The following is a 27453-nucleotide window of genomic DNA, read 5'->3' on the forward strand; positions in this document are numbered from 1 at the left end:
GCTGTGCCACCTCTGGAGCCCCAGACGCCAGCCCACAGGTGACCTCAAGCCAGTCTCAGGTCCCCAGCACAGATAGCACCATGAAGCAGATGGACTTTCCCTAGGGTCTCAGGTCAATACTAATCTCCACCTTCTTTCTTTTTTTTTTACTTTTAAATTATTTTTAATAAACATATTTATAAGCACTTTTTGTAGAAGAATATGATGGAAATGATTTTCTTCAGATCTGCACAAGCTCTTATAATTATAAAGTATGATATCAATGTCCATTTACATTGATATCAATGGAAATGTGTTGTACACTTAAAATGTACCGATAAAAGAATTAAAAAACACCTATCCAACATTCTTTATCCTTATCACTCAGTTTTCAGGATTGAGAGCGTCTGACTATGGACATTGACCCATCTCCATGTTCTTCTTCCTCGGCCTCCACTCTCTAACTCCTCCTCCTGACAGAGGGACAAGGCCAAATTCCTGGCACCTTTCATATGGAAACTTCCCTTTTCTCCCATTGAATGATGGCCTGATTGCAAACTGCATGTCTCCATGTGTCCTATTCTCTCTGATCTTCCACCACGGGTTCACTTTTTTTGGCTGTTTGCTTTTGAGACAGCATCTTGCTGTGTACCCCCAGAATGGCCTTGAACTCAAGATCCTCCTGCCTCGGGCTCCCGAGTGCTGGGATTACAGGTCTGCACCCCCAGGTCTGGCATGGCCTAGCTTTCCACCCTGGTGACCAGCATGGTGATAAGTGGTGCAACCGAGTGGCCCTCACATCCCTGTGGTCTCTGTCAAGCTGTATCTTCTATTAACCTTTCTCGCTACATGCTACCCCTGCTGCAGTAGTTGGTGTTGAACCCCAATGGTGCTCTACACTGAGCTGGGGCCACAGCCCTCCTCTTTTTTTTATAACTTTATTATCCATCACACACACATACAAAAATTAAAACCATTCAAAGAAGAACATTGCAAGGGAAAAAACTACAGTAACATTCAAATACAGTAGATCTTAACCAAAACAAAACTGAAAAGCCATTAAACATTTTTCCATATAACTTAAAAAGGATCTCAAGCACCAATAAGACACCAGAGGATGTGAGTTTGATAGGGAAAAGTTTCAAAATAAGCTTGGTAGATTAGCTATTAAAGCAGTTGTGAAAGCAAAACAGGTAGTGTATCCCTTTAAAAGCTTGCCTTAGCTCCTTGCTTCTTTTGTTTAAAGTGAAGGTTATATAGCTCCTTTGATCTGCAGCTCCACTATAGACAACATCCTAGCTCTGAAGAACAAAGCGGAAATCCGTGAACAAACTTGTGATGTATGTGCCTTAACCGTCAAGTGTTCAGGACTGTAATCAGTGACAGAAGCCACCTGTATCTAACCACTAAACAGGAACTGGAACTTTCTTTACTTAACAAAGACCACTAGGGATGACATATTGCCTGACAAAACTATATTTGCTGACTTTTTTTTTTTTTTTTTTGGTACCGGGGATTGAACTCGGGTCCTTAGCTTGTGAGGCAGGCGGTGGAACCACTGAGGTAAATCCCTGGCCAGCCTGACAAAACTATAAAAGGTGATGGACAAAGAATGTAGGGGGTGGGGGGCTCTGACCAGACCCATTTCTGGTGTCCGGCCTTGCTAGCAAGTAAAGACCTTTGTTATTTTACCCAAATTCTGTGTCTCTGTGCATTTCTTTCTACAATTCCAGAACATTTGGTTCCCTGACCAGGAATCGGGAAAGTAGTGGCCCTTTTGGGCATCGGCCCAAAGTCCACTGGAGGGAGCAGCTCTTTGCCTCCTTGAGGGGAAAGGCACACCCCTGGGACTAATTTCCTCATCTCCTCAACAGGACACAGAGTCCAGCTTGCCAGTGCCAGATCACCCAAACCGGAGACAGAAGACAACAGAAGGAGGACTGCTGCTGTTGGTGTCTCATCTGTGTCTTTCTTTGCTCGGTGAGAAACCCCGGGAAACCCCCATAGTTCTTACCTTTGGTTTTGCTTTGGTTTCACTTTGTGAATTTGTACTCTGTAACTTTTGGCAAATACAGGGCAGGAGCCTGATCTCCCCTTGTGCTTTGCCATTTGGAAATATAGCTCCTCCCATTCATTTTGGTTCACTTTGCGAACTTTGGGCAAACATAGTGCAGGGGCCTGATCACCCCTTGTGCTTTGCCATTTGGGGAGGTAGCTTCTTTCCTTTGTTTTGGGTACAGTTAGGTAGTCACCGGGAGGGAATGTGATGACTTCTGAATAAATGTGTGAATGAAAGAGTTCTGGATAGGAGGGCGTGTGGAACAAGCTGTGGAACAAGACAAAGGCAGGAAGTGCTTGAGCTTAAAGAGTCCTCCTTGAGTCACAGAATTTGTGTGAGGTCTGTCCCGAGATTCTGTGGTTGCGTTTAACAAAGGCACAACGGTGAGCTTATGCGACAGCCCACCGTAGCCCGAGCGGACCTTAAAGTGGCCAAGAGGCCTGCAGCCATGCAGGCAAGCCTGTGACCCCCCACCTTTGTTTGTCTTGCGTTTCCATACAAGGGTACCCACACACACACCAACACTCTGGTCTGCCAATAGTGGAGACGCAAATATGTCATCCTACTGTTTTGAAATGCATGCTTAAGAATTTTTGAAAAAGGTTTTACTGGAAATTCTGGTATTAAGATGAAATCACAAAATTTAGAACCTTTTGTGAGATAGAATGGCCCACACTTGGCCAAGCTTGGCCAACTGAGAGATTCCTAGATGAGGGTCTCTTCTGGTCCATCTGGCTAACAGCCACCCCGCCCCCAGACTGGAGCATCCAGATTAATTTCCCTATATTGATTTGTGGCTCAAATTGTGCCACAGAATGCCTCCTTGGCTTCCTATGTGTGCTCTGGATGCAAAAAAACAATATCCTGATCCTTGGTCAGATAGGGGATGATGCTGGAAAGAAACTGGTCCTTTCAGATCTGGACTGAGAGAATTTAGACTTTCCCCCCTCCTTTTGTGTTGCTAAATTCACAGGTTTGGAGAAGGTGGGGAGAAAAGCATGAGAATTGCTTGACTTCAGTGCACCAGAGGGTGCCTGCTGTGCTCAGACTCAGAGCGGATCGAATAGGGCTTGCACTCAAGTTTGAAAAAAGAATTGAAAACAGAAAATAAGTAATGGATTAAAACAGCTAAAGAAGCTCTGAATGGTGTAAAACGAAGCCAGAGAAATCAAGTTACAAATTTTAGCTAATTGATAAATGTATCTGTGTTTCAATTTGACTTGATGTTTAATTGGTGTGCTTAAAATATTTCTTGTACATCACAAATTCTTCAATTGTGATAATAGGGTAAACTTGCTCTTTTCTGTACTTTGTTGATAGAAAACTCAAGGTCACTACCATTGTATTGGCAGCCAATCAAATTTGAAGTGTAACAATCTGAGAACAAACAATGGACACTTTACAATTTTAACAGCTAAAGACAAGTTTGTGACAAAAGGTCTATAGTAGTGACATAAAAAATATTAAAAAGTTATAAGTAAAAGACAAGCAATTTTGATATAAAATTTTTTTTATGTTTGTTTTGTTAGAAAGATAAAAGTGATATACAAGACCAGAAGATTTAGGTATGTCAAAAGATGTGCGAAAGTGATTTATAAAAAACTTGTATGCTTGTTTGTTGGTTTCAAGTTTGTTATAAAAAGTTTCAATATGTTTACATTGGTTGTCATCAAAGGGTTAAATTCTAAGCATGTTACTAGTATGTGTACATCGGTCATCTTCAAAGAGTTTAAGAGCCAACAGGTTACAATATGAACTCCTCCTTTACAGTGCTTTAGAAAGACTGTTGGGAAAAGGCATAAATGTGTCAGACCAAGGTGTGATATTTGAGATTTGACTTAAAAAAGAGAAAAAGAGGCTAGGTCCAGAGAAAAGGAAAGTCATTTATTCTCTGCCAAGATCCCTCCAAAATACTTCAATTATTTGATTCCATCTTTGCTACCCATTGTCCTAATTGGGAGGAGTGTAAAACATTTTGTAAAACTTTGTCAACCTCTAAAGAAATACAGAGAGTTTTAGGAAAAATTAAAAAGATTAATGCCAGTAGAATGCCAGGTGATTTACAGAATCCAGATGCTTGATATGAACAGCAGTTTCTAGTAAACATGTGACCCTATTGGAATCCCAATACCCCAGTAAACCAGGAGAGCTTAAGAAATTATCAGGCAGCCCTACTGGCAGGGTTATGAGCTGCTAGTAAAAGACCTACAAACATGGTTAAAGTGTCAGAGACTCAGCAGGAGCCTGATGAGAGCCCTGAGAAATTTTACAAGCATCTGTGTGAGGTCTGTAGAATATACACACCATTTGACCCTGCTGTTCCAAATAACCATCGGTTAGTCAATATGACCTTTCATACACAGTCAGCTCGAGACATTAGAAGGAAAATACAGAAGCAAGAGACTTGGGAAGGCATGAATATAACACAACAATTCTTGCAATTAGCTAGGAAAGTGTACGTGAACAGAGAGTCAGTGAGAGAGAGAGAGAGCAAGGAGGGAAGACGGGCTAGATAAGAGGAGGGCCAGATACATAGCAGTGGCTATGGGAGCCAAGGAAGAGAAAGAGAAAGAAAGACAGGGAATGAAACCAGAGGGAAAGCAGAAGAAAGGCTTTGGGCATGAAGACTTAGAGTTTGACCAGTGTGCGTATTGTAAAGAGAAAGGACATTGTAAGAATAAGTGCCCAAGGCTCAAGGAAAAGAAGCAGGCCTTGAAGGAAAAAAAAGGATCCTGGCGCATTGTTGCCTGTGATGGAAGACACTGACTGACACAGACCAGGCTCAATGCAGCTAGGCCCCCACGAGCCCATGGTCAATGTCCAGATAGGGGGCCAGATCAAGTCCTTCATGGTGGACAGTGGCGCAGAACATTCAGTAGTAACAGCTCCAGTCGCCCTCTGAGCAGAAAGCGCATCCAAGTGATCAGTGCCACTGGAATTACACCCAGCTTTTTTCCTGCTTTTTCAAGGAGTTAACCACGAAGCCTGTACCCCTCTCACCAGTTTCCAAACATTGCCACAGCAGCTAAGCAGTGTGACTGCTCTTGATGCCAACACCCAATAGGGCAAAGGAACCTGCTTTTCTTTTCATTTTCTTCATTTCTTTTTTTTTCCTCCTTGAGACAGGGTGTTGCTGTGTAGCCCAGGCTGGCCATGAACTTGCACTCCTCCTGCTTCAACCTCCTGAGTGCTGGGTTTACAGGCAGGTGACACCAAGACCGGCTTCTGAACTGGTTTTCTTCCTGCCAACGTGAGTTACGAGGCCAGAATAAATTTCTATGGAGGGCCTGGTGTCCCATGCTCAGGTAGAACCACTAAAAGGGAACTTCCTGGACATAAGGTGGTTCAATTTTTTTTGTTGGTACTGGGAATGAAACTCAGGGCCTTGTGCTTGTGAGGCAGGCGGTGGAACCACTGAGCTAAATGCCCCACAAGGTGGTTCAATATTAACACCTGTGATACAAACAAAGTCGTCTAGACTGCCTCGGTCAGGTGACAAAGCCACGGAAGACTTCCTTTGTCAGACACTCTGCAGCTCATTCTGGATTAGCCTGGATCCAGCACTTGGAGGTGTGCACATGCCAGTATGGCTGGTGACAAAGGTTATGCAGTGTCCTGAGCTGGGGAGTCACAGATTCCAACTCTGGCTTTGACCATAAACACTGGGAGTTTTTTCAGACAGGGTCTCACTAAGTTGCCCAGGATTGCTTCAAACTTGCCATCCTCCTGCCTCAGCCTCCCGGGTGAACTGCCATGTCCAGCTTACTATGTTCCATATAAGTCCTGATGAAATCTATAAATTATCAACTGACATAAATAATCAGGAGGATGTGGATATCACCACCTGCTCCCCCTTCCATGCCAGTCAAATTACAGATTTTGACATTCATAAATCCAAGCTACATAGAGAAAAAATTAGAGGACATTGAAAATCTACTTGCTGGTTGACACCCCAAGGAGAATCTTATTCTCAAATTTCAGAATTTGAGATTTGGAAGAGGCAGCTCTAACTCCACAGTAACAGAACAAAATCTCCACCATGCTAGGCAAACATTGACCTACCCAGAAGTTAATAGTTTACCTTCTCCAGTGCCCAGGACCAGACTTCGTTCCCTGATGAAATTGCCACATGTGGTGTCACTCCCCTGTAATCCTAGCACACTGGGGCCTGAAGCAGGAGGATAGTCCCAAATTCAAGGCCAGCCTGGGCTACATAGTGAGACCAGGCCACAGTCCTGCCTCTGCCATCCTGCGCTGGCCAAGTGGAATGAATGCCTTGGCAGGGCACCAGCCTGGGCTGCACCCAAGCCAGTATTGCTGGGTTTTGTTCAGAGGCCAGGGCATCACAGAAGCACAGCCTCTGTCCCCTCACCAGGAGCATGAGGCTGAGGTGGCTCTGCTTCTGCTCACCCTGTGATGCCAGGACCCTCACCTGGCTTGGAAGCCCAACTTCTTCTGCCCCCTTGGGTGCCACCCTCCCACCGCCTCCTCTCTGGGGCACTGAGGCTCGGGTGGTGACTCTCCCCAAAGGCCCAAGGGTGAAGGCTTGGCTTGTTTAGTCAGTGCATGTTTGTGTACATAATGATCACAGTGGTGATGTGTGGTGGGTATGTGTACATAACACCCCTCAGCTAGTTTAAATCCCCCTTTCTTGCCCATCTGCCCCCATCTCTCACTCTCTCTTTTTTTTTATACTGGGGATTGAACTCAGGACCTTGTGCTTGTGAGGCAGGCGGTGGTACCACTGAGCTCAATCCCCGGCCCCTCCCTCCATTTCTTGATCCCCTTACCACTTGAAAAAAAAATCTCACTAGTTCTCATTATCTTTTATTTTGCTTTTTATTAATATTTTGGATTTCTCATATAAGAAAACCCATGCAATATTTAAGCTTGTGTATGATTTATTTCATTGAACAGTATGAGGTGCATCCATTTTCCTTCAGATGACTCAGGTTTATCCTTTTTTGTGGCAGAGTAGTACTCCTTTGTGCATAAATACCACATTCTCTTTATCCATTCATCTGTTGATGGGTTGTTCCCAAGGTTTAGCTAATAGGAATTGTGCCACTATAAACATAGATACACATGTATCACTGTAATAACATGTCTTTAACTTTTTTGGGAAGATCCCTATGAGAATAGATGAGTTGAAAGGATTTTTTTTTTTTGGTACCAGGGATTGAACTTGGGGCCTTGCACTTGCAAAGCAGGCAGTAGAACCACTGAGCTAAATCCCCAGACCCTAGAAAGGAATTTCTAATTTTAATATTTGTTTTTAGGACTCTCCACACTGATTTCCACAGTGGCTGTATTCATTTACATTCCCAACAACAATATAGAAGGGTTCTTTTTTCCCCCCAGCCTCACAAGCATCTGTTATTTGATTTCTTCAGGCAATTCTTTTTTTTTTTTTTTTTTGGTACCGGGAATTGAACTCAGCTCCTTGTGCTTGCAGGGCAGGTGACGGAACCACTTAGCTAAATTCCTGGCCCAAAATTTAATTCAGGCAATTATTTTTTTTTTTGAAGTTTAAGTCCCTTTTTTTGTTGTTGTTAAGGGAAGGGACTGCATTCTTGTTTTGTTTTTATTTTTGGTACTGGTGATCGAACTCGGATCCTTGCACTTGCAAGGCAGGAGGCAGAACCACTGAGCTAAATCCTCAGCCCTGTTATTTGATTTCTTGATGCTAGTCATTCTCTCTGAAGATGGCCATTTTGACTCCTGGGAGATGTCCTTGCATTTCAGCTGCCCATTTTTGACTGGATCTTTTATTGTGGGGGTCTAATTTTGAGTTCTTTATACATCTAGATATTACTCCTCTGTCAGAGGAACAGCTGGCAAAATTTTTCCCATTCTGTAGGTTGTCTCTTCACCGTTGGTTGCTTCCTTTGCTATGCAGCTTTTTAATTTGCTATAATCCCTTTTGTTGATTCTTGATGCTATTTCTTGTGCCTCTGAACTTCTGTTCAGAAAGTCCTTGCCTAAGCCTGTCTTCAAGGATTCTGCCTATTTTATCTTCTAGCTCATTAAGTGTACCTGTTTTAACATTTAGATCTTTGATTCATTTTTAGTTTAGTACATGGTGAGAGACATGGGTCTAGACACTGGCATGGGGAAAGCCAGTTTCCCCACACCTCTTATTAAAGAGGCTGTCTTTCCTCCGTGTATGCTTTGACTCCTTTGTCAAAGATCAAATGGCTGATCTTAGTTTGGTGTGCAGTGATAGGTATGGGTCTAGTTTTAATCTCTGACAGGTTGAAATCCAGTTTTTCCAACACCATTTATTAAATAGGCTATCTCTCCTCCAATGGGGGTGATTGGCTCTGTTGTCAAAGAGGAGGTGACTGAGTAGGTCTGGAGTTGTTTCACGTTAAATCTGTATATCAGTTTTGGAAATATGGCTGTTTTTACAATACTGGTCTGCCTCTCCAGGAATAGAGGATATCTTCCCATTTTCTGATGCCCTCTTAGGTCTCCTTTTTCAGAATACTGTGGTTTTCTTTTTTCTTTTTTCTTTTTGTGGGGAGTAGAGGGAGTTGAGATATGGTCTTGGTATGTAGTTCAGGCTGCCCTTGAACTCAAAGCAATCCTCATGCCTCAGCCTCCTGAGTGCTGGGATTATGGGTGTATGCCACTGTGCCTGGATAAATGTTATAGTTTTCATTGTAGAGGTCTTTCACTTCCTTAGTTAACTCCTTAATGTTTATTTGTCTTGATGCTATTGTGAATGGTATTCTTTTCCTAAATTCTTTCTGAATGAGTTCATTATTGTGATATAGGAACATTTTATTTCTGTGTTGATTTGTTTGTTTGTTTGTGACAGTGTCTCACTATATTGTCTAGGCTGAATTTGAACTCACTATGTAGCCCAGGCTGGCCAGCAACTCACAGGAATCTTCCTGCCTCAGCCACCTGAGTGCTGGGATTACAAGTGTGTGCCACCATGCCCAGCTCCTGTATGTTGATTTTGTATCCTTCTACATTGCTGAAATTGGGTATGACTTCTATGAGTCCTTTGGTGGAAATTTTTTTGGGGTATTCTATGCAGTGGATCATGTCATCTGCACATAATGATCATCTGACTTCTTTCCTATATGTATCTTGTTTGTTTTTTTGCCTCTTGGCAAAAAGACAGTGTTGCTCTGAGTAATATTTTGAGGACAATATTGGATAGCAGTGGTGACAGTGGACATCCTTGTCTTGTTTCTGATTTCCGTATGGTGAACCATCCTTGCATTGCTGGTCATGACATATGATCTTTTAGATATGTTGCATTCTATTAACCAGCATCTTGTTGATGATTTTTGCATCTATGTTCATTAAAGAGATTGATCTGTAGTTCTCTTTTTTTGGTTGGATCCTTGTCTGGGTTTGGAATCAGGATAGTGCTGGCTTCCAGGAATGACTTTGGGAGGGCTCCTTCCCTTTCAATTTCATTAGAATTTGGGAAGTACTGGTGTTAGATCTCTCCTGAAGTGCTTGGAGAATTTGACAATGCATCCATTGGGACCTGGGCTTCTCTTAGTTGGTAGGTTTTTTATTACTGCTTAGATTTCATTGCCTGTTGCTGAATTATTCATGGTTTTTAAACCTTATTCAGTTTTGGTAATTCATATGTCTCTAAGAATCAATGCATTCCTTCTGAATTCCCCAAAGTTTGGGTTTTTGTTTGGATTGGGGATTGAACTCAGGACCTTGTGCTTGCAAGGCAGACACAGTGCCACTGAGCTAAATCTCCCGCCTTGAATTCCCCAATTTATTGGGGTTTGTGAAGTACTGGCTAATAATGTTCTGGATTTTGGTGGTGTCTGTTGTAATTACATTGATTTGACTGGCTTGCTTGCTTGCTTTCTTTCTTTCTTTCTTTCTTTCTTTCTTTCTTTCTTTCTTTCTTTCTGACAGGATCTTGCTATGTAGTTTAGACTGGTCCTGAACTATGAACTATGTAGTCCAGGCTGGCCTTGAACTTATGGCAATCCTCTTGCCTCAGCCTCCTGAGTGCTAGGATCACAGGTATGCACACCACACTCGGCTTTTCTTTCCTGAGGAGGAATCTGTCTGAAAAAGATTTGAAAAGGCTGGCAAAGCAGCCCAGTGCGAAGGCCCTAGGTTCAATCCTCAGTACCTGGCGAGGGGCAGCGGGGGTACTGAGGAAGTGAATGAATTTCCGCAGCTGGCCAGGAGGGGGCTGAACATCGTGCTCATCAGTCGAAGCCTCAGGAAGTTGGAGCATGAGGCGGGGAGATCGGTGAGTGCGCGTGCAGAAGCTCCGCCCAGCCCTGGGCAGGGGTCTAGGGCAGCTGATGGCCTGAGGCTGCTGCTAAGTGAGCTGGGGCCGGGGGCGGGGCGCGGGGCCAAAGCTGATCCCACTCCGTCCTCCAGAGCGGCTCCACGGCAGGTCCACGCGTGTCATCCAGGCCGATTTCACCGGGGGCTTGGAGATCTACGGTGCCATCGAGGCAGGACTGCGGGGCCTGGAGATCGGAGTGCTGGGTGAGTCGCCCGCTTGCTGCACTGAGTCCCCTCCCTGTCCCCTACCCAGTGTCCCTGGCCCTGTGAGGGACACCGTGCGACCTCTTGCGCAGTGAACAATGTGGGCATGTTGTATGGCGGCCTGCTGTCCGGCTCGAACTTGCGGAAGTTTCTGGACACCAAGAATGTGGGCCAGGTGAGTCCCCGGCCGCTCGCGGCGCTCTCGTGCCCTCTGTTGGGCAGGCCGAAGAATGCACCGGCGTCCGGAGAGCAAGGTGCTCTTTGCCTTTGGCTGGAAAATTGTTTAAAACAACCACAAGTCTCTGTCCTTGAATGACGCACCCTTTTGCAGTGCCCAACCTGCACAGCTGTGTGGGTTGAGCCCGGTTCTCACCTTTCATATTGCCTGGTCCTAAGTGTAAAGAATTACCCACACGGGAGAACCAGCGCTGCCCTGTAGACAATGTGGATTCTCTAAATTTTTATTATTAGTAGTGTGAGTGTGTGTGTGTGCGTGTGTGTGTGCGTGTGTGTGTGCGTGTGTGTGTCTGGCTAAGTTGTCCAGATTGGCCTTGAACTTTATGATCCTTCTTGTGCCTTAGCTTCCTGAGTAGCTGGGATTGCAGATGTGCATCACTTGGCCTGGCTTTATTTGTGGATTTTTTTTTTTTTTGAGACGAGGTCTCCCTATGTAGTTCAGACTGGCCTTGAACTCACTGTGATCCTCCTGCCTCAGCCACCTGAGAGTGCTGGGATCACAGGTGTGTGCCACCATGCCCAGCTTTGGGGTATTGTTGATCAAGGGCACAGTGTCATTTCTTTTTTCATTGTTTTCTTTTTGGTACCGGGAATCGAACTTGGGACCTTGCACTTGCAAGGCAGGTGGTGGAACCACTGAGCTAAATCCCTGGCAACGTCAATTGTTTTCATGTGAATATCCAGCTTTCCCAGCACCGCTGATTGAAAAGGCTGTCCCCTCCCTAATGAGTGATCCTGGTGCCCTTAAAAATCATGTGCAGGTCTTAATTCTAGGCTCTGTTCTTGTCTGCTTCAGGCGAGCACCATTGTGTGCTGCTGACGTTGGGCTCCTAGTGTTCCTTTCTTTCTTTCTTTCTTTTTTTTTTTGTGTGTGTGTGTGTATCTATTACTGGGGGTCGAACCCAATGCCTTTGTTCTAAGCTCCATCCCCAGTCCTTTTTAAAATTTTGAGACAGGGTCTCTAAGTCACTAAGTCCTCAGGCTAGTCTTGAACCTGCAATCCTCCTGCCTCAGCCTCCCAGAAGGCCAGGATTATAGGTGTGTGCCATCACATCTGGCTGCTTTGTAGTAAATTTTGAAACCCCAATACTGAGTTCCCCAATCTTATTCTTCTATTTCATGTTTAGTCTGTCAATTCTGGGTCCTTTGAGTTTTGCTAGCAACTGAAGTGTAGATCAATGGAGGTACAACTGGCATCTTAACAAAATGAAAACTTCCAACTCAAAAAAATAGGATGTCTTGCCATTTATTTCAGTCTCCATTAATATCTTTTAGCAATGATTTCTAGTTTTTTAGCCATGCAAGTCTTTCACCTCCTTGACTAACTTCTTCTTTTTCTTTCTTTCCTTCTTTTTTGTTTCACTAGTGTAAATGAAATTGTTGTCTTAGCTCCCTTTCCTGACTGTCCGTGGCTGGTGTACAGCAGCACACGGATTCTGTTTGTGTTTTGTGGCAATGGGGGGTGGAGCCCAGGGATAAGAGCTCTGCCACTGACTTTCTTGTGTAGATTGTATATTTTGCTATTTTGAGAATTCTTGTATTAGTTCTAAAAATTTGTTTGTGTGTGTGTTTTTAAGGGTTTTCGGCACCGAACATGTTAGCATCTATGAACAGAGATAACTGCACTTCTTTTCCAGTTTCAGTGCCTTTTGAGCATGAGTTCTCTGGCTTGGGCTTCCAATGCCTTCAGTCCGTCAACATTGAGTATGACTCAGGTGGTAGCTTCTCATACAAGGGCTCAATTATGTTGAAATAGTTTCTTTCTATTTCTAGTTTGCTGAATGTTTTTATCATCAAAGACTGTTACCTTTTCTAAAGGCTTTTTCCAGGTCACTTGAGATAATTGTGTCTTTTCCCTTCTTTCTGGTAATATGTATCATAAATTGAGTTTTGAACTTTGAACCATCTTTGCATTCCAGGACTAAATCCCCCTTGGGAGTAGTGGATAATCCTTTCAATATGCTGCTCAGTTTGGTTTGCTACTACTTTTTTTATTTTAGGATGTTTGCATAACTGTTCATATAGGATATAGGTCTGTACTTTTCTTATAGTGTCTTTGGCTCCAGTATGAGAGCAGAAATAGAGTAAGGGAGGCAATGTTCCCTTTTTCTTTTTCTTTTTCTTTATTTTTTTTTTATTTTTTTATTTTTTTGTACTGTGGAATGAACTCAGGACATTGTGTTTGCAAGGCAGGCAGAGCACCACTGAGCTAAATCCTCAGCCCTGTTCCCTCTTTCTTTAGGTTTTAGAAGAGTTTGAGGATTCTTACTACTTTAAATGTTTGGTACAGATCACCAGAGAAGCTGTCTGGTCCATGGCTTTTTCCTTGTATGGAGGGTTTGGTTTGGTTTGGTTTGATTTTGAGACAGGATCTCACTGTGTAGTCCAAAGGCGGGCCTGGAGATTGCAGCTGTCCTCCTGCCTCAGCTTCCCAAGTGCTGAGATTACAGCTGTGCACCATCACGCCTGGCACTCATTTCTGATTTTCATAATTTCAGTCTCTTTTTTTGGTCAAAGAACCATGTTTTTTGTTTTGTTTTGTTTTGTTTTGTGGCCTGTCTCTGTTATTTTGCTAGTTTCTGTTTTAGTCTTGTGACCTTGTGTTAGCTTTGGGTTTAGTGTGCCTATTTCCATTAGTTGAAGAGCTGTTGATTTTAACCGTTCCTTTTTCTCTAATGCACTTGCAGCTATACATTTCCCCCTTAGCAGGGCTGTTTCTGGATCTCATAAGTACTCCTCTGTGGTGCACTCATTTTAGTTTATTTTGGGGGTTCTCGAAGTGTTTTCTAATTTCCCTGGGATTTCTTGTATGACTTATTCATTGTTTGAGAGGTAGAGGAGTTCCTTATATATTCTAGAAATTCCTTCCTTATCAGATATATGATTTCCAAATATTTTCTACCATTTGGGGTTGCCTTTCTCTCTGTTGGTAGTATCCTTTAATGTATAAAAGTTTTAATTTTCTTTTTTGAGACAGGGTCTTGGTATGTAGCCCAGGCTGGTCTTGAACTCTATGTAATCCTCCTGCTTCAGCATCATGGGGGCTGGGAAAATAGATGTGCACCACCATGGATGGTGAAAATTTTTAATTTTATGTGGGTAAGGTGGCCCATGGCTGTAATTCCAGCACTCTGGGAGGCTGAGGCCGGAGGATTGAAAGTTAGAAACCCAGGCTGGGCAACTTAGTGACATAGTGAGACCCTGTTTCAAAATTGTTAAATTTAAACATAAAACAGAGCTGGGGGCTGGGGATTTGGAACGTTGGTTCTACCACTTGCCTTGCAAGTGCAAGGGATCGAGTTTGATCCCCAGTACCAAAACAAAAAAACCCAAAAACAGAAGAGCTGGGGATGTAGTTCAGTGAGAAGGCCCTGGATTGAATCTCCAGTAACACACACACACACACACACACACACACACACACACTTACTGCAATTGCCTACCACGTGATCCTTTCCTTTCCCTTGCATTGTGCATGAGAGTAGTGTCCACCAACAGCCCGGCGAGTGTGCCTAGTAAATTATTTCTTACAGTATCAACACAGATACAACCTAGATGCCCATCCGAGGCTGACTGGGTGATGAAGTGTGCTGAGTTGACACAATGGAGGATTCTAGCAGTGAACACAGATGACCTTCTGTCACCCTCAGGGGAAGAGTCTCACAAACGCTAAGCCCGGAAGCCCAAGATGAAGGGATGTGGACTCCAGTGTCCCACTTACCTGACTAAGTTCAGGCCTGCTGAATGATTCTGTCAGTGTTAGAGTCAGGATAGGGGTCACCTGGTGCTGATGGCAAGGGGGTACATATCCAGCACACTGTCAAGACTTCATTTCTTCTTAAGGGTGGAGGTTCAAGATTAGTTTTTGGTTTTTTTGAGTGTTTTATCTTTTTTGTTGTTGTTTTTTTTGAGACAGAGTCTCACTACATAGCCCAGGCTGGGTTTGAACTCGTGGGGATCCTCCTGCTTCAGCCTCCCAAATGCTGGGATTACAGGAATGTACAACCATGCCTGGCATGTGTTCATTTGTTTATACTAAAGATTTATCCACATTGCTGTGTGTACATTCTACTTTTTTTCCCCTGGTACTGGAGACTGAACCCAGGGGCCCTCTATCACTGAGCGGCATCTCCAGCCCCTTTTATTTGAGACAGGATTTCGCTAAAACCACTCTGTTGCCCAGGCTGGCCTCAGACTTGTGATCCTCCTCCTGCCTCAGCCTACCAAGTCGCTGGGATCACAGGCCCGAAGCACCTCACTGGCCTGGCAACAAATAGCTTTGAGCATCTTGTGTGTGAGAATCTTGGAAAGGCGCATGTTGCTACAAGTGCAGTTGATGGTCAAAGGACGGTGTGCTTTAAATTCTGGTGGGAACCATTTGTCCCCAAATGTGTGAATTGTTAAAATAAGAAAAAAATTAAGGTAGGAAATGAGAAGATGCGGCTGGTGTGATGAGGCTGGGGAGCGAGGGAGTGGCCGGTTCCATTTCCGTCCCCAGAGCATCTCGGATGTTATCAACTGCAACACGATGTCGGCGGCTCAGGTCAGTGGGCGGGGAGGGCCGGGTCCAGGTGCAGCCCAGCTGTGACCACCCCGGAGCGTCCCATCCTGCGGGGCGGGGGGCCCGGGACAGGCCCTGAGGGGCAGTGAGAGCGCCTCGATGAGGAGGCCAGGGGACATGGGCACCTCCTCTGCCTGCAGATGACCGGGATCGTCCTGCCCCAGATGGTCAGCAGGTGAGAGCCCCTCAGCCGCTCTGTCATCGATGCCCCCAGCCTCCAGGCTTTCCCCTTTCTCCAGCCCCGCCCCGCTTCCAAGTCTTTTTGTGTGTGTGTCAGCCTGAACTGACCTCCAACTCGTGACCCTCCTGACTCAGCCTCCGGGCTCCTGGGATTATGGGCATGCACCACCATGCCAGGTCCCAGTCCCCACTCTCCCCAGGCCTTTCAGATTAGGGCTCTGGCTAAGGGTGGGTGGGGACAACCACTCCGCCCCTTTATCCCCCTGGGCAGCGACCACCTTCTAACGCGGTTCCCTCCGGCAGAGGCAGAGGCGTCATCGTCAACGTGTCCTCCATAGCCAGCCAAAGGGGCATCCTGTCTCAAGGCTTATACTCAGCCACTAAGGTACCCGGACCCCCAGACTCCAGGGGGGCGCCCTGCTGAGCCAGAGTCCTCCCTCTCCCTGTGTCCTGGCAAGGAGCTCATGGTGGGAAAGCGCTGAATGGGGGTGGGACAAGGGGAACAACAGTACCTGGCCTGGGGATCAGGGCCTCACTCCCGGGACCTCCTCTCCTTCCTCTGCAGGCCTTTGTGCAGCGCTTCTCCGAGGCTGTGGGCGCAGAGTACTCCCCTCACGGTGTCACCATCCAGGTGCCCGACTGGGGGCGGGTGGAGGGCTCAAAGGATGTGGCTGGGGTAGCAGCTCTGGAGGAGAAGGAAGAGAGTCTGGTGACTTAAAGATCAGTGGCTTAATGGGGATCCATGGGGTTGTGGTCTCACTCTAGGCTGGGATGGTGCCTTAGGGGTGGGAACTACACCTGGGGGTGGGTCACGGGCTTGGGTTGTGACCTTGGCTTTAGGGGCAGGGTCTAGGCCGCTGGGCCATCGCCATCTGGGGGCGGGGTCCAGACTGGGCGTGGCCTTGGCCTTGGAGGCGGGGTCTAGGGCAGGGCTCTATCTGGGGGCCGGGTCTAGGTCTTGGGGTCTTGGACACTCAGCTAGACAGGGGAGGTGGGTGGGTCTTAACAGAGGCACAACATTGTTTCTTGGACCCCTTCCGTCCTGTCCTGCAGACGGTGAGACCCTCGTTTGTCTCCACAAACATGATCAACAACAACTCAACCGGGCTGCTGGTGAAGAGTGCCGACGAGTTCGCCCGCACGGCCTTGGACACGCTGGGCCTCTCTTCCCACGTCTGTGGCTGCCTCAGCCACGAGCTGCAGGTGCCTCTCGGGCGGGCGCTCCTTTGGGCAGGCATCAAAGAGTACCAAAAAAGGATATTGATTCATTTTACCATTTTAAAAGTTATGTATTGTACATCACATTTTTTGTCACTAGGCTTAAACATCCACAGTTTGAAAACAAAGAAACTCAGAGCAGTAGTGATCTGGCATAGCACAAGAGTTCATGCTGCTTTTCCCAGTATTCTCATTCTTCAACCATGCATTGATTCACCAGCTTCCAGAGTGATGAGAGCAGGGATTTGAGTACGTTGTCTTTCTTGACTTTCAACATCAGCTTTATTGTTACCATGTGTAATGAAGATTTTGTCTTTCTGATGTCCTGAACAATGTATTACTATGACTTTGCTAGGTTCCCACACTGCCTCTAGCAACTGTACAATTTCCAGTCTATTTTTGATTTACGTCCCTTCTTTTGTTTTTTTTTGTTTGTTTGTTTGTTTGGTTTGGTTTGGTACCGGGGATGGAACTTGGGTCCTTGCAGTTTTGAGGCAGGTGTTGGAACCACTGAGCTAAATCCCCAGCACTGATTTGCTTCCCTTCTGCTGTGAGAAGACCTCACTCTTGATGAATCATGCCATGGAGCAAATGCATATTGAGAGTCTGTATATATATTTACCTTTTTACCCTTTGCCCATTGGAATGTCTGTATGAGTACCCAGAGCTTAGCTTATTGTGCCGACCAGCCAAAAGGAAGGGGCCCCGGCTAGGATCACCTCATCCTTTGTGGTTACTGTATATCCAGCATGACGAACCCCATCTTCCACAAAGCTGCTCGTATCAGTGGTCAGCATCAAACAAGGGTGCCATTTGCAAGTCAGGGCGGCTGGAAAAGAGCTCATTGGTGACACTCAAGCAGTCATGATCAGGAGGGCCTGTCTCTGTGGGCAAAAAGGTAGCAGCAGGATTTAAAGTTTTTATAAGAATAAACCGTAAGTGGAGGTTCTCACAGAGAAGCGCTTGATACTGAGTAACCCAATTATTTGAGAGCCAATGATGCTCCCATGTGTTCAGCAGCTCTAGGACTGCATGTGGAACCTGCACAGTCATTTCCTGACCTAAAATCAGCTTGTCTGTTTCTTGAATCAACAGAACTGAAGTTGCTAAGACCCAAAGACAATGAGGCCATCCTTTTGCTACTAGATGTAAATTCTTAGACAAATGTGCCACCAGTTGATTCCATGGGCCTACTTCTTGGGTCAACACTCCAAAGGCCACATGGTTTTTCTCAGTCACATATAGAGTAAATGGCCACTTTACATCTGGTATGCCTAGGGCTGGAGCAGCTGCCTAAGTCAATTTTAATTTCTTAAAAGCTTCCTCCTGTTCTACAGTCCAATGCAGATGATTTTCCTCTTTAGGGCTTCATAAAGGAGTTTAGAGATTTCTGCAAAACCCGGAATCTAAATTCTACAGAAGCCTGCCGCCTCAAGAAACTCTCTCAGCTGGATCTTTGGCATTTGGGGATGGCACTAATAACCTTTCATTTCCTAGGCAATGCATGCCCTGTGTTATTTGAAATCCTAAATATTTAACATGCTGTACACAAATCTGGGTGTTCTTCCAGGATTCCTTATATCCAGTTTCTTGGAAGTGCAGCAACAACTTTTTGGTGCCTTTCAAGCACTGTTCTTACGTTGGGCTGCATAACACTAAATCATCCACATACTGCAGCAGGACACAGCTATATTATTCTGTGGGGAAGGCAAGCAAGTCCTTGGCTAGGGCTTCCCTGAAAAGCATGGGTGAGTTTTAAATCCCTGTGACAATCTGGTCCAAGTAAACTGAGTCTTTTTCCCATCACTTGGGTCCTCCCATTCAAATGCAAAGATGATTTGTAAAAGGGAGTGATGAGAAGGCCAAAGAAGGCATCTTTTAAGTCCAAACAAGTAAACCATGCTGCCTCTGGGGGTATCAGACCCAACAAAGTATAAGGGTTAGGGACCACTGCGTGCAGTGTTAGTGTTCTGTCACTTACAGCCCGTAGATCTTGCACTGGCCTATAGTCCCCATCAGGTTTTCGAACCGGCAGCAAAGGGGTGTTCCAAGGTGACTTACATTCTCTTATAAGTCCAAGTTCCTTTAATCTCAAGATATGGGGCCTGATTCCACTTAAGGCTTGCCTGGACTTCGGATATTGTTTTACAGCCATGGGGGCAGAATTGTCTTTTAATTTTATATCTATGGGTGGATGATTCTTAGCTAAGCCTGGGGGCAGTTCCTCTGCCCATACTCCAGGAAACATAGTGTTTAATTCTTCTGCAGCCTGGCAAACATCATTCACATTGTAACATTGCCATTGTTCCTCCCTTGTAGTAGTTACCATCATGATGAGATCTCTTCCTGGGTCTAAATGCCGAGATGCATTTCCTCATTGGGTGAAAGTTATTGTAGCTCCCAGTTTGGATACTAAATGTCTTCCTGGTAAGGGGATAGGACATTCTGGCATACACAAGATTTCCTGTTTTACTTTATGTCCTCCAATTTCACATGTCCTTTCATAGCAGAACTGACACTTTTCTGAAATTCCAGTGGCACTGATCACTTGGATGCGCTTTCTGCTCAGAGGGCGACTGGAGCTGTTACTACTGAATGTTCTGTGCCACTGTCCACCATGAAGGACATGATCTGGCCCCCTATCTGGACATCGACCATGGGCTCGTGGGGGCCTAGCTGCATTGAGCCTGGTCTGTGTCAGTCAGTGTCTTCCATCACAGGCAACAATGCGCCAGGATCCTTTTTTTTCCTTCAAGTCCTGCTTCTTCTTTTCCTTGAGCCTTGGGCACTTATTCTTACAATGTCCTTTCTCTTTACAATACGCACACTGGTCAAACTCTAAGTCTTCATGCCCAAAGGCTTTCTTCTGCTTTCCCTCTGGTTTCATTCCCTGTCTTTCTTTCTCTTTCTCTTCCTTGGCTCCCATAGCCACTGCTATGTATCTGGCCCTCCTCTTATCTAGCCCGTCTTCCCTCCTTGCTCTCTCTCTCTCTCACTGACTCTCTGTTCACGTACACTTTCCTAGCTAATTGCAAGAATTGTGTTATATTCATGCCTTCCCAAGTCTCTTGCTTCTGTATTTTCCTTCTAATGTCTTGAGCTGACTGAGTATGAAAGGTCGTATTGACTAACCGATGGTTATCTGGAACAGCAGGGTCAAATGGTGTGTTTATTCTACAGACCTCACACAGATGCTTGTAAAATTTCTCAGGGCTCTCGTCAGGCTCCTGCTGAGTCTCTGACACTTCAACCATGTTTGTAGGTCTTTTACTAGCAGCTCATATCCCTGCCAGAAGGGCTGTCTGATAATTTCTTAAGCTCTCCTGGCCTACTGGGGTATTGGGATTCCAATAGGGTCACATGTTTACTAGAAACTGCTGTTCATATCAAGCATCTGGATTCTGTAAATCACCTGGCATTCTACTGGCATTAATCTTTCTAATTTTTCCTAAAACTCTCTGTATTTCTTTAGAGGTTAACAAAGTTTTATAAAGTTTTTTACACTCCTCCCAATTAGGGCAATGGGTAGCAAAGATGAAATCAAATAATTGAAGCATTTTGGAGGGATCTTGGCAGAGAATAAATGACTTTCCTTTTCTCTGGACCTAGCCTCTTTTTGTCCTTTTTTAAGTCAAATCTCAAATATGGCACCTTGGTCTGACACATTTGTGCCTTTTCCCAACAGTCTTTCTAAATCACTGTAAAGGAGGAGTTCATATTGTAACCTGTTGGCTCTTAAACTCTTTGAAGATGACCGATGTACACATACTAGTAACATGCTTAGAATTTAACCCTTTGATGACAACCAATATAAACATATTGAAACTTTTTATAACAAACTTGAAACCAACAAACAAGCACACATATTTTTTGATAAATCACTTTCGCACATCTTTTGACATAAGTAAACCTTCTGGTCTTGCATATCTCTTTTATCTTTCTAGCAAGACAAACATACAAAAACTTTTTACATCCAAATTGCTTGTCTTTTACTTATAGCTTTTTAATATTTTTTATGTCACTACTATAGACCTTTTGTCACAAACTTGTCTTTAGCTGTTAAAATTGTAAAGTGTCCATTGTTTGTTCTCAGATTGTTACACTTCTAATTTGGTTGGCTGCCAATACAATGGTAGTGACCTTGAGTTTTCTATCAACAAAGTACAGAAAAGAGCAAGTTTACCCTATAATTACAATTGAAGAATTTGTGATGTACAAGAAATATTTTCAGCATACCAGTTAAACATCAAGTCAAATTGAAACACAGATACATTTATCAATCAGTTAAAATTTGTAACTTGATTTCTCTGGCTTTGTTTTACATCATTCAGAGCTTCTTTAGCTGTTTTAATCCATTACTTATTTTCTGTTTTCAATTCTTTTTTCAAACTTGAGTGCAAGCCCTATTCGATCCTCTCTGAGTCTGAGCACAGCAGGCACCCTCTGGTGCACTGAAGTCAAGCACTTCTCATGCTTTTCTCCCCACCTTCTCCAAACCTGTGAATTTAGCAACACAAAAGGAGGGGGAAAGTCTAAATTCTCTCAGTCCAGATCTGAAAGGACCAGTTTCTTTCCAGCATCGTCCCCTTTCTGACAGAGGACCAGGATATTGTTTTTTTGCTTCCATGGCAAACATATGAAGCCAAGGAGGCATGCTGTGGCACAATTTGAGCCATAAATCAGTATAGGGAAATTGATCTGTATGTTCCAGTCCACGGGGGTGGGGTGGGGGTGGGGGTGGGTGACTGTGAGCCAGATGGTCCAGAGGAGACCCTCATCTAGGAATCTCTCAGTTGGCCAATCTGGCCCAAGTGTGTGCCATTCTACCTCACAAAAGTTCTAAGTTTCTGTGGTTTCATCTTAATACCATAATTTCCAGTAAAACCTTTTCCAAAAATTCTTAAGCATGCATTTCAAAACAGTAGGATGAGATGTTTCTGTCTCCATGCTTGGCAGATCAGAGTGTTGCTCTGTGTATGGGTACCCTTGTATGGAGATGCAAGACAAAGGTGAGGGGTCACTCACCTGCCTGGCTGTGGGCCTCTCGGCCACTTTAAGGTCCATTCAGGCTAAGGTGGGCTGTCGAATTGTGGAGAGCGAAAGGTTGAAATAACCTTCAGAGACCTCTGAGTCTCTTGAGAACATAATGAATCCTGGATATGCAGCTGGCACAAAAACAAGGATGGTTACTTGTAACGAGAGTGGTTAAATAGAAAGAGTTCAAATGTCTGCAGTGCAAGGGAACGATATTCCCGGAGTTGTAAAGATACATTTGACCTTTTCCCTGGAAAATAATTAGTCGCCCGAATTATGTGCAGAGGAGGGGTTGGGGGTTGTGGAAAAGGTATATAAACGGCAATAAAGAGGGAAGAGGGGTCTCTCCTCCACCTCTCTCTCCTTTTTCTTTTCCTCAGAGGTTGTGTTTTTCTTTCATCCTCTCCCCTCCTCTCAGGTACTGTTCGACTAGTGACAGCTGGCACCGTCACAAGTGGCGCCCAAACAGGGACCTGAGCATGGAGGACAAGGTGAAGGACGCCGCTGGATTGTGAGCTCGGATAAGTAAGTAGGGGGCGGTGATATAAGATATAAGGACTACTAGTAGTCGGATGCTATAAGATATGGGGACTACTAGTAGTCGGATGCTGTTTGCTCAGATATTAAAAAGGATGCTTTGGTCCCGTGGAGCTAAGGTAGGGCAACAGCAGTTATGTCATTTTTTAGAATTTGTGGAGAGAGTCTGCCCATGGTTTCCCGAGGAGGGATCAGTTAATTTGGAACTTTGGCTAAAAGTCGGAAAACAATTACAAGATTATTATGATCAGGAAGGGCCTTCCAAATTCCCTGTTGATGTGTTTAGCCTTTGGGGTCTTATCAAGGAGAGCTTAGATCCTCGTCAAGGGACTTTAGTGGGTAACTCACAAACAGACGCGGTTGCCTCTAGTCCGGAGGCCATTCCAAATATAGATAAAGAAATTGAGTGCCCTCCTTCAGCGCCCCCCCCCTCTTGTGGAAGGTTTAGATGAACCCCTCGACCCCTCTGGTGCCGCAGATTTAGAGGACGAGGCAACTAAATATAACTATGAGGAATGGCCTCCCTTCTCTCTAATAGCTCTTCCTGAAAAAATGAAAACAAAAGATAAAAAAGATAAATCTGAAAATACCCATCCCTCAAATCCCTTAGATATGTTATGGTTTAATTGGAAATGGAAACAAAAGGAACAAGCGCTGTTGAAAAAACGGTCACTTCAGCCCAGCGTCCCGGCAGGGCTTGACCCTTTTCCTGAGGTTGCCCGCCCCGATCCTCAGCTGGATTCCCCTCCTGTCCCACGACTCTCATCCCCAGCGCCCCGCCCTCCCTCGGCCCTGCAGGCTACTTTACAGGCGGCCGCCGAGAGGGAGAGGGGGGGATCTGGCTGGGTTCCAAATAGTCTGTCCTGTTTGAATTCGCTACTTCCTTGTCAAGGACTTGGAGTTCTTTTTATATTTACAGGTATAAAAGCGCTTTCATTCCTTCTGATTTTAATTTCAAGAGAGCTCTGTTAATTGACTATTCCAAAGTTTTTGACCAGTCATACAATTATAAATCTAATAATCATAAAAAGGATATTACGATTCAATTTGGCTAAATATATTTGAGTGCACTCTTAATTTTATAAATTGTCTTATATGTTTGTCTGTTGTCTGTTGTTTGTCTGTTTGTACAGTTGAGCTCAATTTTTTTTTCTCTTTTCCTTTTCACCTTTTGAAAAAAGTTTTTTTTATAAAAGATATTCACCTATTGTTAAATTGGCTTACAGATAAATGTTATTAAATTAAAGGTATGCCTTCTTTCCCAGGTTGCTAATTGATCAAAGTGCCACTGAGATTTATTTTATAAAAGTAATGTGTATTGTCACCTACATGCAATAATCAAATTGCAATAAGCAGTTGTAAAATAAGAAGATATATATATATATATTCTTATTCTTTGTTTGTCAAAATAAATAGAGACTGTGGGTACTCCCTTTGGTGAATAAAAAAGTGGCCACCCAGAAAATAATTATTCTGGTCTTAATTCACTAAAGGCACCCCCTAGTAATTTTTATAATCTTATGGGAGACACACCACAACAAATATTGTCTCAAAATGTTGTTATAAATTGATTACATTGGTTATTGTTGAAGTTTAAATTCTAAATATGTTATAAATTGATTACATGGGTTATCATTGATGTTTAAGCACTAAATATGTTATTGTAAAATGTTTACATTGGTTAAGTTCTAAATATGTTATTGTAATATGTCCACATTGGTCATCTTCAAAAGCTTAATTTATGTTATTGTAATATGTCCACATTGGTCATCTTCAAAAGCTTAGTTTCTGTGTCATAAAAAAGAGAGTGTTATCAGAAAGATGGTTTTGGTACCAAACTACAGTGAAAAACATAAGGTTTTATGTAACTGTGATATTTATTACTGCTCCTTTTCTGGTGTTCAATATGTATTCATGCCCTCTAATTATGTGGGTCTTCCAACATATTGTTTATGGGAATAACCTTTTGATTGGGGTATTTGCCCTTCTCTTATGCTCCAGCCACCTATAAAAATAGACACACTTGTATGCTGATACATAAAACTGGTATACCCTATAATCCCCAGGGACAGGGGATTGTTGAATGAGCTCATAATACCCTTAAACATCAACTTCAAAAACTAAAAAAGGGGGAGTTATACCCCTTGTCTCCTCAGATACCCTTTTCATTTTGAATTTTCCAATGTATGAATAAGACACCCACCAATAACAGGATCATACCATGGGCCAGATGTAGAGTGGACCGGCCGGCCATCTATAACTTCACCGATCAACAAGAAGTGCTACAGGATTGAGTGCCCAATTGGACAATTGTCAAGGTGGGGCGAATACACAACAGCAGTTGACTGTGGGACTTTGGCGAGTGCCTTCTGGCCCTTTTCAGCCCATGATATGGAAACTTATGGTTGCTATGGGAGGAATAAAAAGGATTGGTGTGGGACCAGATTCCGGGTTGGAGGGAAACATTACGGCTTGTGTGCCCCGACCCTATTTACTATTATTGGAAGGTTTTAAGATTGAATATGAAAATGGAACTCGTCGATTTAATGTAAAATGTGATAATTGTACATCGTCAAATTGTGTAAAATTTGGGTATCAAAATGTTTTAATAATTCATCAGCCCTCTTTTGTAATGTTGCCGGTTAACCTTTCAGAACCATGGTATGCAGAAAAAGGACTTCAAATATTGGAGAGTCTAAATGGTTTGTTAAAAAGAGAAAAAAGGGTGGCCGGCATGATTGTAGCCGGAATTGTCACTTTTATAGCATTTCTGACTAGCTTATCTACCGCTGCAGTTGCTTTATCTCAGTCTGTACAAACCGCAACTTTTGTAGATAATCTTTCAATGAATGTGTCTCAAGCCTTAGAGTTACAGGAAGACATTGATGTAAAAATGGAAGAAAAGTTGAATGCTCTTTTTGACACGGTAATATATTTGGGACGCTCCCTTGAAGCTCTCAAACATAGAAACTGTTTACAGTGCCATGCGGAATATCGTTGGATTTGTGTCACTTCACTAGCTTATAATGTGACAGATTATAATTGGCAAATGATCCAGGACCATCTAAAAGGGGCATGGTCGCATGGCAATGAAACCTCCGACCTAGTAAAGCTCCATCAGCAAATACTGAGTATTCAACAAACAAGAAAAACAAGTCTGTCACCTGCACAGCTGGCACAGTCCCTTTATGACTACTTGAAAACCTTGGTGCCTTCCTCACTTTTTGCTAAACAAATAGTGATAGGCCTTGGGCTGTTGGCAGGTGGATTGTTACTTATGTTTCTTCTTTTCATTATATTTGGCCAGTGTGTTCGATCCATGTTCTCAATGATGGCTGTCCAATTGCATTATCAGAAATTGATCACCCCTAAGCAAGAGGCCGGTTAGTCAATGACGGGTTTGAGACCAGGAGAATCTCTTAGCAACCTAAGACAGGGAAGTTTCTCTTCCCAATGACGGGTAAGGTAGGATTCTGTCCTAGGATCTCACCTAAGACAGGCACGGTCATCTAATAAATAAAAAAGGGGGAGTTGTGGAGAGCGAAAGGTTGAAATAACCTTGAGAGACCTCTGAGTCTCTGGAGAACATAATGAATCCTGGATATGCAGCTGGCACAAAAACAAGGATGATTACTTGTAACGAGAGTGGTTAAATAGAAAGAGTTCGAATGTCTGCAGTGCAAGGGAACGTTATTCCCGGAGTTGTAAAGATACATTTGACCTTTTCCCTGGAAAATAATTAGTCGCCGAATTATGTGCAGAGGAGGGGTTGGGAGTTGTGGAAAAGGTATATAAAGGGCAATAAAGTGGGAAGAGGGGTCTCTCCTTTTTCTTTTCCTCAGAGGTTTTGTTTTTCTTTCATCCTCTCCCCTCCTCTCAGGTACTGTTCGACTAGTGACGGCTGGCACCGTCATCGCATAAGCTCACCATTGTGCCTTTGTTAAATGCAACCACAGAATCCCAGGACAGACCTCACACAAATTCTGCGACTCATGGAGGACTCTTTAAGCTCAAGCACTTCCTCCCTTTGTCTTGTTCCACAGCTTGTTCCACACATTCTCCTATCCAGAACTCTTTCATTCACACATTTATTCAGAAATCATCACATTCCCTCTTGGGGACCCCATAACCATAACCAAAAAAAATGAAAGAAACTGCCTCCCCAAATGGCAAAGGAGAAGGGGTGATCAGGCCCCTGCACTGTTTGCCTGAAATTCACAAAGTGAACCAAAACAAATGGAATGAGCTATCTTTCCAAATGGCAAAGCAGAAGGAATGATCAGGCCCCTGCACTGTATTTGCCAAAAGTTACAGAATACAAATTCACAAAGTGAAACCAAAGCAAAACCAAAAGGTAAGAAATGGGGAGTTTTCCCATGGTTTCTCACCAAGCAAAGGAAAGAGATTAGGCACCAACAGCAGCTTCCCTCCTTCTGTTGTCTTCTGTCTCATGTTCGGGCAATCTGCCACTGGTGAGTGGGTCTCTGTCCTGTTGGGGAGCCTAGAAAATTAGTCCCAGGGGTGTGCCTTTCCCCTCAAGGAGGCAAAGAGCCACTGCCTCCGGTGGTGTTTGGGCTAATGCCCAAAAGGGCCACTTTGTTCCCGATTCCCAGTCAGGGAACCAAATGTTCCTGAATCGTGGAAAGAAATGCAGAGACACAGAATTCGGGTAAAATAACAAAGGTCTTTCCTTGCTAGCAAGGCTGGATGCCAGAAACTGCTCTGGTCAGAGTCCCCCCCTGCATTCTTTGTCCATCACCTTTTATACTTTTCTCAGTCATTGTCTCATCCCTAGTGGTCTTTGTTAAGTAAAGAAAGGTCCAGTTCCTCTTTAGTGGTTAGACACAGGTGTTTTCTGTCACTGATTACAGTCCTGAACACATGACAGTTAAGGCACATACATCACAAGTTTGTTCAAGGATTCCCACCTTGTGCTTCAGAGCTAGGATGTTATCTATAGTGGAGCTGCAGATCAAAGGAGCTGTATAACCTTCACTTTAAACAACAAAATCTATGGGCTAAGGCAAGCTTTTAAAGGGATACACTACCTATCTTGCTTTCACAACTGTTTTAATAGCTAATCTGGTAACCTTACTTTAAAACTTTTCCCTATCAAAATCACATCCTCTGATGTCTTGTTGTTGCTTGAGATTTT

General features: G+C 44.0%; 1 protein-coding gene across 2 annotated transcripts; it reads left to right on the top strand.

Annotated features, from left to right (window-relative positions):
- The first annotated feature begins 1856 nt into the window (after positions 1-1856).
- On the top strand, positions 1857-26987 carry LOC101706276 (17-beta-hydroxysteroid dehydrogenase type 3-like). 2 transcript variants are annotated; one of them, XR_015447095.1, is made up of 11 exons: positions 1857-1959; positions 10212-10286; positions 10421-10531; positions 10624-10706; positions 15267-15311; positions 15470-15504; positions 15813-15894; positions 16075-16140; positions 16563-16712; positions 22180-22286; positions 23432-26987. XR_015447095.1 is itself a non-coding variant. In XM_087200429.1 (10 exons), exons 4-10 carry the CDS (start codon positions 10638-10640, stop codon positions 22192-22194), a joined length of 462 nt encoding a protein of 153 aa, XP_087056555.1. In that variant the 5' UTR covers positions 1857-1959; positions 10212-10286; positions 10421-10531; positions 10624-10637; the 3' UTR covers positions 22195-23395. The 2 variants fall into 2 exon arrangements, 1 of the variants encoding a protein (XP_087056555.1); XM_087200429.1 differs by lacking the exon at positions 23432-26987 and having other exon boundaries at positions 22180-23395.
- The last annotated feature ends 466 nt before the right edge of the window (positions 26988-27453 follow it).

This window comes from Heterocephalus glaber, unplaced genomic scaffold (genome assembly GCF_053883595.1).
Source record: "Heterocephalus glaber isolate CG9 unplaced genomic scaffold, H.glaber_assembly_v1.0 deba00001744, whole genome shotgun sequence".
In the NCBI taxonomy this organism is placed as follows: domain Eukaryota; kingdom Metazoa; phylum Chordata; class Mammalia; order Rodentia; family Bathyergidae; genus Heterocephalus; species Heterocephalus glaber.

Excerpts from the sequence above, each read along its gene's own strand:
- LOC101706276 (XM_087200429.1), top strand. The coding sequence starts at position 10,638 with ATGTTGTATGGCGGCCTGCTGTCCGGCTCGAACTTGCGGAAGTTTCTG. Across the intron at positions 10,707-15,266 it reads ACACCAAGAATGTGGGCCAG|AGCATCTCGGATGTTATCAA; the intron begins GTGAGTCCCCGG and ends TTCCGTCCCCAG. Across the intron at positions 15,895-16,074 it reads GCTTATACTCAGCCACTAAG|GCCTTTGTGCAGCGCTTCTC; the intron begins GTACCCGGACCC and ends CTTCCTCTGCAG.